At 35.2% G+C, this 14,179-nt stretch overlaps 1 protein-coding gene across 7 annotated transcripts in view; it reads right to left on the bottom strand.

Moving 5' to 3' along the window:
- Positions 1-942: 942 nt before the first annotated feature.
- Positions 943-14,179, bottom strand: part of CLASP2 (cytoplasmic linker associated protein 2) — a 153,051-nt gene continuing 139,814 nt past the window's right edge. For all 7 annotated transcript variants that reach the window (XM_067291310.1, XM_067291311.1, XM_067291313.1 and 4 more), the window contains 5 exons: positions 8,573-8,766; positions 7,573-7,701; positions 5,469-5,675; positions 4,271-4,387; positions 943-3,129 (listed from right to left, as the gene is read on the bottom strand). In XM_067291310.1, coding sequence (XP_067147411.1) covers positions 3,043-3,129; positions 4,271-4,387; positions 5,469-5,675; positions 7,573-7,701; positions 8,573-8,766 — 734 coding nt within the window. In that variant the 3' untranslated portion in view covers positions 943-3,042. The remainder of the gene's footprint in view (positions 3,130-4,270; positions 4,388-5,468; positions 5,676-7,572; positions 7,702-8,572; positions 8,767-14,179) is intronic.

The following is a 14,179-nucleotide window of genomic DNA, read 5'->3' as shown; positions in this document are numbered from 1 at the left end:
TTGCAGTGAATCTGATACCTGGTTGCAGTGGAAAGCATTTTGTTGCAAATTCTTACATTCTGATGGCTTGATTTACTATAAAGCAGATTTTATCCATGCATAGCAGCCTCACTTTTGTTAGAAACAAAAACAGTCATATCATAATTGAAAGATTCATCTAAATATATTACATTCAGGCTTTTAAGTACATGGGATATCTACGCTTCCAATATTTAAAGATTATTTGGAAGAATAACTGACCAACCAATTTCTTATAAACATCTTCCCTCCCCGTACCTGGAACAAAAACTTTCAATCTTATGTGGGATGAAAACATCTCTGACCAACTTTTATAGCATTTTTTTTCCTTTTTGTTTACACATAAGAAAAAAATAATATATTTGGTCAGAAGATATACTGTATGTTTCAATACACTTATTTTTGCAGTATGAAATAACATCTTCAAACAAAGGCAAACAGCAAAGTCATCTTGAAATGATCCCTTGAAAATAAGTATTACCTGTAGAAAAAGCAGGATTAACACACAAGCCTATTAAACTTAGAATCTGTGTTTTTAACCGATTTTTTTTATATCACTGAAATGTACATTGCAAGATCTTCAATTGAAAAAATGTTTTAAAAATACTAAAAACCACACCCACAATGTATAAATAATGTACACATAAATTAAGTAAACAAGAAGCTTGCCTAAATGAATGAAATCTGGTGATCATAAAGATTTTACTCAATTTCTAAAAAACATTCTTTTTGCCTGGCAGACTGGTATTAACAGCATGTTTTCTAATGCCAAGACAGCTCTAGTAACAGAGTATCTAAAAAAACATTATTTGGACACACAAAACTGGAAGATTCTTTAGATTTTTTTTTAAACCAATGTTGTATCAATGACATTTATAATTTTTTAATAGCATGTGATCAAATAAAACAGAAAACCAGAATGTATACATTGCCAATTTTTTAAAGTAATGTTATGTACATTTTATTGCCAGTATATGCACAATGGTAAGCATAGAACTATAAATACACAATGTAATTAAACAGTAGAAAACAACAAGAATGTTACATATAACAAAGGAAAGAAAGAGGAGATACTATTTTCCTGATGTAGCTGCTAAAAAGGGCTAGTGACAAGTTATGACAGTCTTGTTTTAAGTCTTTACCTATGTTTCTACAACTTTTCCTCCAATAGAATAAATCTCTGCAACGACATTGTTTTTTTAACAACCATATCTCAACTTTTTCTATCAGATTCACTTCAAACTGAAGTGAAAACAACCTTTCATGTAACTACAAGCATCTGACTTCATTTTTATTCAGTTTTGTTTTTCAGGGTATCTAGTAAGTAAAGTGTGTAAGTAGTTTCTTAGGATATTTGGCTGCATGTTGAAGAATAGAGTTTTGAATACACATTAAGTGGTAATTTGAAAAAAAAAGAAATAAAGAAGAATTTCTGTAGATAGTTCTTCCACTGGGTGCTATAGGCAGCAGCTCATTCAAAAATTAGTCACCCTGAAGAGGTAGAGAGAATTTTAGCCTAGCATAGATCATCATCCTTGGCACCGCTATTTTCTCTCTTATCAGGATACACTTTCTATAACTAGACAACATCACAGTCAAAGAAAAAAAAAAAAGTTCCACCATTCCTAGGAAGGGTCTATTTCATCCCAGTTCTCAGTTAATTAGCTTGTTGCTTATATCCAAGACCAAAAAATAAAAAAAGAAAGAAAAAGAAGAAAAAGACAACATTTAGGGACACATTTACTTGATTTTTGTTCTCTCTTTCCCTTATCAAGTTCATAAATACAAAGAACCATTATTCACAATAAACTAACTCTCTTTCAAAAAATGGAAAAACAAACCCTGGAAACATTTCCACACCTTAATCCAGATGGGTCTTGAGGATGCTATTCAAGAAAACCATGCAAGTAGTTTGGTGCAGCTTTCCCAACTCATCCAAAATATATACTTTTTAAATTAAAAGGTGGCAAGATCCATAGCATTTGTGACTATTCCCCCTCCCTCCCATTTAACTTCAATGCAGAAAACCTTGGTGCTTTTAGGAAGGTAACGAGTAAGTTGTTTTCTGCACTGTTGTCATAAAATCCCATGTGAGTTACAATACAAGACTACTGGTTCCAGCAATTAGGTTGAGAGGAAACATTCTAGTGATAAAGATAAATACATACTGAGCATGCTTGGGCAGAGCACTCCAGTCTGAAGCATCCTGCTTGAAGAACGAAAGGTGACAAGGATGGTTCACATCCATCAAGTGACCATTAACTCTGCTGCTAAAAAGCAGACTGCCACACTATCACCAGTTCGGCAATGCTACCCTGAAAGGGCTGTCTTCCACATTAGGAGGTACTAGTTGTACTAGTCCTCTACTGTTCACACTAAATTCTTATTTATGCAACAAACATACAACCAATGAACAATATCACTTTTACAGAACTGGATCAATCCAGCTTTTTTTATAGGCATATTTCTCAATCTCCAGAATATCCCAAACAAGCTGTAAATAAGATGAACCACCAACACAGTGACTGAGTCTCACTGCAGTTCAGACTAGACCTGCCTTGTTTCACATCACTTCTTGTTTCTAGCAAAGGACATGATACTCAAACAAAATAGCAATAAAAACAATGTTATCTGCAGCTGAATGAAAGCAACAGAATTTATATTTTAACTTCTGAAGCTTAAAGCATACCTGTTTAATTAGCATTAAAAAAAATTTTAATACAGTAACACTGGCAAAAGTTAATGGGAAGACACAGAGGATTGCGAACAGGAAAACTAATGGATTAGATTATTTTTAAATTTTATTTCGTTTTGATCAACTGATGTTAATACTGTTTTTTCTTGGTTTTGGAATAACTCTATTGCAACAGTCACATGCAGGCTGAGGACAGCCATTGGTTAAAGAAAAAAACAAAAAAAAAAACAGAAAAAAAAGAGTTCCAAAACTGTGTGTAAGAATTCTCCTTTCACTGAAGAGGGTCTTGCCCTTTCTTTAAGAGACCTGGTTCACTCTTGTCAGCTTCATTAGCTTTGTCCAGATACATCTGCTGTTGCATCCCCTGGTCCAGAGCCTGTTTGTGCACGTTTAATGTAGAGGTTCAATAATTTCATCTGAAAATTTAAGCCAGAAATTCACTTGGTTAGTATTCACAAACTGTACAGTTGAACTCTTTACTGTAGCCTACAGCAATGCTACACTGAAGGGATCATTAAAACATTTTCTTTTTCCCAAAAGAAAAATTATGTTTTATGTAGTTGATTCAAAGGTAATACTTGCCAATGAAAACCTCAAACACGGCAAAATTTGTCACAAGGAGAAACTGATCAAGCTTCACTAAAGATGTTAAAAACCAAAAAAACCTATGGTATCTGGATTAGGATAGATGGATTATTCTCCAAAATTACAATGCCATTCTGAATAAGCTAGCTTTTTTTTCTTTTAAGATACTGTTGAGGTTTTAAGTCTCTAAATATTTGAGTTGTTGATATATATATATATATTTTTACTTACTAAAGCTTCCAATACTGTCTAGAATCACATTCAACATAATCACTGCCAGATAGCATTTTTTAAGAAACAACTGTCTTAGAATAAGATATACAAAATTAATTGTCCTGTTCTATTCCCAAGGACAAACGGATTCGCAATTAAAATACAGCTGTTTGCATTGGGGGGGGTGGCGGGGGGGAAGACAGTATGCAAGAGATGTCGAAAAAACTATAAATCTCCTGAATTAGTTTTTTTTTTGAAAAAGAGGTAACGAAAGGACTGATAAAAGCAAAAGAACAGGCAGGGAGAACAGATGAAGCTGTTGCATATAACATCTGCATATTATATTTATTGCTTTCCAACCTACAATTGCATGAAAAACACAATGAGAGATCACTATTTCATATTAAAAGTATGACAGTGAACTCAAGCATGTTTAAAATATCAAAATATATATATATATTTAAAGTTTTTGGCCTCTGATAGTATGCAACTACATCTACTATAAGGCAGCAAGAAATATGATATAATTTAGTATTTCTTTTAATGCTAAAGTTCATGCACTTGTATAAGTATCTAAAGATGTATGGATTTTCAGTTTTGAATCATTTACGCTAACATTACATTGATCCTCTGTCTGAGGGTTTCAGCAGCCTTGATATTTTTATTCAAATATAAAATTTATGAGATTTGCAATCAAAATGCAAATGCATACATGCAATTATGGACCAAGATTTTTTTTATATGGTATCTTTTACTTACTTTACTGCCAGTGAGTTGACTGAGATGTGGTTTTAGTTCATCACCAATTACTGCATGAATGGCTACAAGGCAGAAAACACATGCCTTACGAACACTGCTCTCTGAATTATCATAACCCTAGAAAGCAATAAAATTAATAGCTTATTAGTTAATCATTAAAAGCCTCAAAGCTATTTACTTATCCTTATGATAAATACATTAAAATCTACAGTAAATGAATGCTAAGGTAGCCCAATGAAGCATTCCAACAGCAAAAAACCAAGCAAATACAGGGCATGCACTTAAAATGAATTCTGCTTCTGAATCACCGTTGACAGTCACTTTCCAGACTGAAAATAAAGCCAATATGTTCCTGTTCATAAGTTACACTGTGAAAGCAGAGCTGCTATCATGCTCTATGTTGACACACAGTAGGGGAGAACATAAGAGAAACAGTTCTAGATTATAACGATATTTATTTAAAGCAGAAGACCACAAATTTAGAGCTTCCATATTCTGAAGGAAGTATTCGCTTAAGAGGCAAAAATTCTTTTCCTAACTCCCACCTTAAGACTTTTGTTTCTATTGCTACATTCCTAGTAGTTCACCTCGGCCCTCTCCCTTACACCCCCTCCTCAAAAGCCTGCCCCCCAAGGCCCCTGCTCCACCTTGGCCTTCTTACAGATGTGCGATGAGACTGCAACCATTAAAGACAGAACATCTGCAGAATTCAGCTGTCAAACCCTGAAAAGTCCCTGTCAATCACATGCAGATTGACATATCTCAGCTCTTGATAAGCTGGATATAGGGAAAGAAACTTCTGATTTTTTTAATTAAAATCCCCCCGGCCTTTCCTCTTGCCTCCCCAAAACACCAAACAAAAAAACCCTTGAATTAGACACACATACAGCATTGACAATTTCAGACTAAACGATTAGAACTTGGAAAAGTTACAAACAACAGAAAACTATCTTATAACTAGAAGTATTTACCAAGCTTAACTACAGCCAGTACTTTATATTTTTACCTAGATCTCCTTTGATTTCTTACCACAGTTACTATTTAGCTACTTGACAAAGATACTGTTCCCAATATCTGAATTATTTTGGACCAAAGCAGCAATCACCTAATCAGACGAAGAAATCCTTTATGAGAGCCAAGTGATATTATTTGAAAATAATCTCCGTAATTCTGACATATGTTGTGTTCCATTTTTTACCTGTATTAAACCTGGCACAATCTCGGGCAAAAGCTGAGTAAGGGTTTCTTTAGATACTCTCTCTATGACTTTTGTCTGCATTTTGATTGCAGCCAGATTAATGGGGTAATCTGCAGTTTGGATAATTGGACAAAGAACTTTGATGCACTGATCAGGGCTAATGGAAGTGGCCAGCATGGAAGCAGCTTCTTCGGCAGATCTCACCACCTGTTGAAAGAATAAGTAAAGACATGGAAAAATGAATTACAAGACATAATTGCTGTAGTCAGTGTTCTGTCAGTAATGGTTTCTGGGGGGAAAAAAAAATTATGGTTCCATATCATCTCAACAGATCTACAATACTTAAAAATACATGAATTCAAGAGACTTTTTGAAAATCTGCATGCAAGGTACAACTGTTGGACATAACACTTTTCTAGAAACGAAGCTCTTTTCAATATTCTATGACTAATAATACATCCTGAGCAAAACAGATAGCAGCACTCTCCAAACCTGCCTGACAATGACTGTTGCATCAGATCTGAAATCTCTCTATTCCGCAACAACCTTCAACTACTTCTTGAAATTTCACCACCTTTCTAAATCTACAATTTCTTGTGTTACCATTCATTATTGCTCATTAGGTCTTTGATCACCGACAAGGCATGTTTTCATGTTCATTTCAAAAACTGTTCAATGACATGCCTAAATCACTGCTTCAAGAAGTTAAGTCTAGCTGTTCCTCCGCCTTTATGTTGGAAAGGAACTACCAAGACAGAGTTCTTAAAGCCTGCAGAATATAGTAAAACAAGAGTAATTAGGTAGGAAGTCAAAAGGTACAGAAACTCGGGATATAGCATGGGTACAATAGTCAAAATTCATCTCTGATCTTCATGTTTGTGCAGCTGTGGCATTTGCCAGCTGACAAACACCTGGATCAATGATGTATCAGGAAGTTCTGCTTTGGATTCGCTCAGAATCAGTATTCACCCCCATCCTTTCTGGGCAAGAAATGGGTAAGCCAAGACATTCATTCTCTTACCATTGTGCTCAGGGGGTGCTGAAGAGAAAGAGCTTCCTAAACTGTTTCTCTCCATCCCTGTCCCCTTTTCTTTCACTCATACATAGGAAAATGAGAGAAGGAGCAGGGAAACAGAGATGGGGAGAAAACAGTCATAAATACAGTGTATGAAAAAAATTAGAGGATGGGGGGGGAATGAATATCAGAAGAGTGAGAGAAGCTATTGGTATAGGAAGAACTGCAGTCAAACTTCAAAACCTGCAACTCCACAGTAAGCTCCACACAGAGTACACATCCTTGAACTGGGTGCAGGGGGAGGAGAGGATGTATTTGTCTAATATTAAACCTAGCTTTTTCACATAACATCAGTGATACTTATGTGAACCACTTAATATCTGGGTGGTTACTGTATTCATGTTTCTAATATGTACCAATGCATTATGCTTTGTCATGCATGTGTGCACCGCACTCAAAATAAGTATTTCTGAGTAAGATTACAGTTATAATTCAACTACTTCATGTCTTCTGCTTCTGAATTCCCTCCCTATTCTTGGCCCACAGCCAGCTCTCTTCTCTTTTATATCTTCCTGCATTCTCTCTCCTAACAACGTTCAAAGCCATGCTCTCTAACAGTGCAGAGCTGGCTAAAAATGGAAAGGGCTGATATTTCTTTGCTATGTTCCATCCCTTCTCTCAACCATGCACCTTAATGAAATCCCAAAACTTGTTTTAGAGCTCCAGGATACAAACAACTGGCTTAAGATGTCATACAGGGAAAAAAACTCCCTCCAGTTGCTCCTTGATGTGCTATAATGACATAACTGGGTACTGCTCTATATGCTCTTCAGACAGCAACCAAGACAATTTTTATTAGGGTGATGTAAAGCATCTCAGGGCTTATAAAACTGCATTTTTTTTCCTCTTATTAACTTTATTAACTCTAATTAACCTTTATTAACTAATAATGCTCGAATACTTGATTATTAAACAAATTACTTTCTTAGTAAGATCTGACCGATTTCTCAAACATTTTCTGGACATAACACAGCTGTTTCATTCTGAAATATTTTGTCATAACTTTAAACAGAATAAATAATTACTAACCTCCTTATGAGGATCCTTATGGGCTTCTAATGTCTTCATGATTGTGAGCTCTGCATAATTTTTAAATCTTGCTGGCTGATTTCTTAGAATCTCCCTTAGAACTTTCAATGCCAAAGCTCTGATTGCATGCTAAAGATTAAATATTTAAAATAAGTAAGTTACGTATCTCTAAATAGACATATTTTATCATTTGTTTGGCCATTGGAGAAGTCTGATAACAGAAAAATATTAATTAGACTATGCTCTATCTGTATATTGTACGAACCAAGTGTAACAAATACAGCTAGGGAAAAAAAAAAAAAACCTCAGTGGCTCACCCTGCTCTTTCTTTCTGCAAATAATTCAGGTAGTATATCATAAACATGTCACCAAACTAATTGAGTTATCTGTGCTACCCAAAAGTTGCAGAATTGCATACAATTTTACCCAAGTAAGGGCTGATAAAACCTTTAGCATCAACATCACAAATCACTATTTTTCAAAAGATGTTGAGAAATTTTTCAGAGCAAAAAAGAGGTATTAGTATCATTTTGAACCTCAGTAATTTAAAAATGATGGCCCTTATAGAATATATTTATATTGAACTTGAAGGGTCTTTCCAGTGATCATTACTGCATTTTAGAAACCGCTCATTTTTTAAATGCTTTCCCCATACATGATGTTTTGATATTTCAAGTCTACTAGGGCTATGAACAGGTAAGCTCTGTGAAAGCCCAGTGAAAAATATTTCTTGCAATCTATCACATGGGAATCAACGAGTAAGACTTGAGAAGGTAAGTATCGCTGATACCCTTTTCACCACTGGGGCATTCAGGCTTCATATTTTCATTATTTTCATTTGTCAATTGCCATAAGAAAGTTTTTGTTTTTCAAGACTAGCTGAGACTTGTGCCCCTCCTACAAACTCTATCCTGCCCCTCCTACCCATACAAACTCCAAAGACGCTGAAAATAAAAATTGTGCTTTGTTAATGTTCTAAACTGGATTAATCTGAATTTACCTCTTTGTCTCCAAGTGTTTCAAGCAGCAGAAGTAGTATTGTTTTGAAATGCTCATCCCAAACACCAAAAGACTCTTCTTGAGTTAATTTCATGAGCTCATACAGGGCAGCTTTTCTTTCTTCAACTCTCTCATTATGGTTTGATAATTCTTTCAGTAACTCTGCAACCAGATCAGAATGGTCCATGGGAGGCTCTGTTAAAAAGGAATATACAAAAAAATTTCTCAATTTGTGAAAATAAATATGAGCATCTCCTGTATAACTCAAAGATACTTTCTAGGATGGCCAGCCTTAAAATCCACCTGCTTTTATTTTTCCCCAAATTTGTCTGAGAAAATTACTACTTGACTAATATATTTTCAGTGCAGTCAACATTCCTGAATAAGCTTACAATCACACACACACAAAAAAATCCTACAGAGACACAGCAAAAAAACCCACAAACCAAACTTAGATAAACTGATTTAAATTTTACTCTTCCAGTACTCAAAGGTGGTAAATTCTCTGAATCCCTTTAAATCTGATCTATACCTAAAGTATATAACCCTACCATCCAGGAAGAGAGATTTGTGTTTTCTCCTTTAATGAGAAAAACTTGCTTAGAATTTTGTAAGCCATGTTTCCACAGCAGTATCTAGACTTTTAACAAAAAAAGAATAAGTGTCACAAGAGCAGTATTTGGTATAAAATAGCTGAAGTAGAAGCAAACAAAAGCCAGTTAAGCCCTTCCACAGAATAACTGTTATCCTAGTAACAGTCATTACAGGACAGCTCTGGAGGGTTTTTTTAAGTTTCAGCTACAGAGAGGATTCTATGATGACGAAAAAGACAGCAGTAACAAGATCATATTTGTAAACATTGGCCTGCAAACAGGACGATCTGTAAGCTCTCACACTTAAAACTGGTCTTACAGGGAATGAAATATCAAGTTGTTGCCTTTATTCCATTGCCTAGACCATTTCAGCCTTTAAGAAAGAAAAACATATAGCTTCCACCTTTGCACTGAGACTTTTGGATAAATTAACAGAAATGCAAAAGAAGAAGTTTGAAAGTTTGGACAAAAATTTTCTTTCAGAGGGCAAACAGTAATAGCAAAATTCAAATGTTCCCATATCTGCATCTTTTCCTAAAATTATTTTCTTTTACTAATATACAAGAAAAGTATTTTCCATAACAAATTTATGAGATCATATACTGAGGAACCACAGCTCTTTAACATTATTACTATATTCAATAGTGTAAATTATAAATGCTACGACAAAGCAGAAACTAATAAAAGCTGAATTCAGAAGAATAAAATTCTGAATTCAGAATTCAATACTACCTCTGGAAAATACCTACCACACAGCAACTATCTTTAAAAACAATCACTGTTTTTGTACCCAATGTTTCTATTTGCATTCTGTTTTGGATGAATAATCAAGAACACAAACACCTGAAAGTAGAAACATTTTTTTTTCCTGCAAGCACATCTATTGCCTCTATATTAATGCATGCTTTCCAAATTCTCTAAATGGATCATTAATGTTTGCCTAAAGGACAGACTGAAATTGCATTCTGCAGCTGCATTATGTGAGTTATTAATTAGTGCAGATGAGCAGAATGGACAACCCATTTTAAAGAAGCAAGATCATTACTTTTATTACCACAACTATTATACTAGTTCGACCAACCTGTGAGGACTACAACTATAGTGAACCCTATTTTGAAGAAAGCATATTGAGCATTATTGACAATTAGCAAAGCAAGCCATATCTGCCTAAATAAAGTTATTCTCACTGTAGAAATATCAGAATGAAGGAAGTGGCAATTTGAATATATTGGGGGAAAGGAGAGGAGAAGGCAGCAGCCATGTCTATCCAGGGATAAGCAGAGGAAAGAAGATCTGTTAGCTGAGGAAATAGCTGCAATTCCTGAAAAACATGGAGACAATCAAGTTAGCGTGCCTTCATGGCCTGTGTTTTCTATTCCCATGTAGCACCCAGTGTTTCATTTCTAAACACTCTCCAGATGAGAAAGGAGAGGTGTAAAAGAAACTGTATTCAAAGTACTCAAAGTTTCTCTTTCAGAAAGAAAATAAAATATAAACAAGAAGAAGCAGATGCAACCCCTGTCTTTGAACAAGATAAATATATAGCAAGTATTTGACAAGGAACATCTCTTCTCAAACCAGGCACAGAATCACAGAATGGTTGAGGTTGGAAGGCACCTCTGGAGATCATCTAGTCCAACCCCCCTGCTCAAGTGGGGTCACCTAGAGCAAGTTGGCCAGGACCGCATCCAGCCAGCTCTGGAATATCTCCAAGGATGGAGATTCCACCACCTCTCTGGGCAACCTGTTCCAGTGCTAATATTATCCTTTGACGAGATATATGATATAGGAGTTAGAAGGAGAAATGAAGATATATCTTGACTTTATAATAAAGGTTTTGCCACTGTCACATGTGGCTTCTTAATACAGAAACTAAGGAAACATGCCCGAAAAAAAGCCAACAAATTGGGTGCAAAGCCTGATGAATCACTTCCAAACAGTGACCGTACTATAAATAGTTTTCTATTAATCTAGGAGGATACATGTGCTGTCCCTGCTCAGGACTGTCCTGGGCCTGGTTCTGTTTGATGCTTTTGTTAATGATAGAATATGGAGAGCATATATAGAATCTGTAAATGAAATCAATTTAAGAGCAGTTGCAAAAGTTCTGGAGAACAGGACAAGAATTCAAAAGGATCTTGATAAGTCAGAGGAACGGTCTGAAATAAAAAAGATGAAAGTCAATAATGACAAGTGTAAGGCAAGACACACAAGCAGAAATCTTAAGCCCAGATACAAAGTGTCAGTTAAAGAGGAAGACATTTGGAAAACACAATCTATGGAAAAAAGCTGAAAGAAATGAGTTTGCTGAGAGAGGAATATCCATTTTCAGTCAGAGGCTGTGGACTGCTTTCAAGGAGTCTGAAAAGTGACTTAAAAAGGCAAGTTCCCTTATGCTTCAGATAAAGGGCATCTCCACTGGAAAAAAGTGGTGGTGCTTGGAAGATTTAGGCTGCTACTATGAAAACCTTTTCATTGTTAAGTGAGGCAAAACACTCAAATAGCCATTTCAGGTACACTGTGGTATCTCCTCCACTGGAGATTTTTAACCATTAGACAAATGTCTGCAGAACACATTTTCATGCCTCAGTGCTGCTGGCTGGACTAAATAACCAGCTACTGTGTTCCCATCTAGTGCTGTATTTCCATGTCTTTCTGCCAGTAAGAGACGAGAAGACAGCTGGGAGTCCAGTACAAACAGGACTTCTGGCCAAACTCTTAAAGTGCAGACGTGAAAGTAATGACAAAATGCTCCCCTGCAATCCACCTTTGCTTTACCTTTTCCAGTGGTGCCACTCACTCTAGGAAGGCTGGTGACTCCAAAGCAGCCAGGCAGCACTCTTCTCAGCCTTAATGCATATATTACTCCTACCAGCCCCTAAGCTCAGCTATGACAGACTATACAGCGTTCAGGAGCCTCTGGTCCAGCAGGTTTATGGGAAAAGTATGCAATTCCTTAGTGTATGTGAAAGTGTATACACTAAGTGTTTTGCCAAGGATATCTTTTTTCATGCCAAGCTTTTCAAAATTATCCCAGCTAAAGTTCTAAAACTAATACAACAATTACAGAACATACACAGTATAACTAAGAGTGAACATAAGAATGAAAGTATTTTGTTAAAACCCATTAAAGGGGAGACCTAAATAATACATTATACTGCTACTCCAGTCAGCACAGACCACTACTGGACTGGGAAACTTCACTCCAGCCAGTTCTGAGCTTTTACTAAACCAGAACACCCTGGCAGAGCATAGATTCTTTAGTATTCTGTGGGATTTAACAAACAAACAAATAAAACCAATTAAACCCACTCTTCTGTTAAACTAACACATATTCTTATGTAAGGATGTTTGATAAGCTTGAGACGGAACTAGAAAATAGCTTCTCTGTCTCTGCCAGTAATTACTGTATCTTAATCTAAACTGGAAATGGAACTTTTAAGAGAGCAAAGGCCACAGGATATACACAGTTAAGAGTTGTTCACAGAAGCTTTTCTGAATATTTAAAAATCCAAGCTAACTTTGGCACGAAGAAAGAAAATTCAAGATTTTCAGACAATAGCAGTTAGCAGTCAATAATGTACACGCAGTGTAAATATAAACTGACTAAAAATTGAGAAATTACAGATTTTACACACTAGTGAGACATGAGAATATCAGAATGTGATTCATAACCAAATCTTAACAAAAGCTTATAGACTTTTTTTAATCAAATTATATTTTGGTGTTTCTTCATGAAAATGTTCACACATAAGAAAAGAAAAATTAATCTCCCCTATGCATAACTGCTGTTATATTAATGGCTCTCAGAAACAGCTCCAGATGGCAAATAAATAAAATCAACGAACTGAATGTTGAGTAAGTGATAATTATCTGACAACACACATTTTGCTGGGGAAAAAAAAAGTGCATTTGACTATGTGCATGAAAGTCATTTCCCAGAAAGTCTGATTTGTTAAATAGGTTTTATCAGTTGGTTTAATACAGTATCCACAAATGGCATGTTGTCAGAAGGTATAGAGAGAATTATCCCATGTAACAATAGCATCATTGTAATCCAGAATTTGACAACATACTGGCTCTGTATACATATGACAAGGGTATTTAATTATTGATATTTACATGACATTATTTATAAAGTTCCCCCCCCCCCAAGTCCTTTTAAAAAGATCATAATTTGTCATGTACTTCTTTACTAAGCAGAAGAGGAAATGAACTACAAAGAGAAATGCACTTTTATTTGGATCTGGTTTTAATCTAATGTAAACTTAAAACCAATTGATAGCAACTTTTCTGATACGAAATGGGTGTTCTGCAAAAATAAAGCTAAAAACATACAAATTTTTCACATTAAGATAACATTAATCTCACTTTGAAAGGAATTACTAAATATTGGTAACTGAACACAACGCAATGACAGAAAATAGCTTTGTTTTTCAAAAGCTTCTATAACACATCATTGCTTAATAGCAGAGGAAAACAGAAAGAGGGAAATCCACTTGCCAATCGCTAATAAGAACTTAGTTTAATTAAAAACTGAGTTTAATCTATAACTGAATATGAAATATCAATCATGGATGGTACACCAAATCATCAGAAACACCTGCTACTTCTCCAAAGCATCATTACTTAACCCCTCTGTCCAATATTTAGCTATAAAAAATTACCCAGAAATATACTAGGAAATATTAAAGAGAAGCTTTAGAAGCCTACAAAACAACAACCTAAGTTTTCTTTAGCCAAGAGGCTAAATGAACCACCTTCCTGGTTAAGGCTGTTTTTTTGTTGTTGTTGTTGTTAAAGAATGTTTACTCAATAGAAAATACCAACGTCCTGTTTCAAATACCAATACATTATTAACAAAATATTTAATCTTTCACCTAATTCCAAAACTGGTTTGATCCAGTTTTATTTCCTTGGTGTAAATCTTTTTTTTTTTTTTTTTTCTCCCCTCCTGATCATAAAACAATCTGGTAAGTAAATTTACATTGACAATCCTGCTGTAGAATCTGCTA

Source organism: Apteryx mantelli, chromosome 2, assembly GCF_036417845.1.
Source record: "Apteryx mantelli isolate bAptMan1 chromosome 2, bAptMan1.hap1, whole genome shotgun sequence".
NCBI classification, from domain to species: Eukaryota; Metazoa; Chordata; class Aves; order Apterygiformes; family Apterygidae; genus Apteryx; species Apteryx mantelli.
Note: the sequence above shows the minus strand (reverse complement) of the source record. Positions and strands in the feature narration are given on the sequence as shown.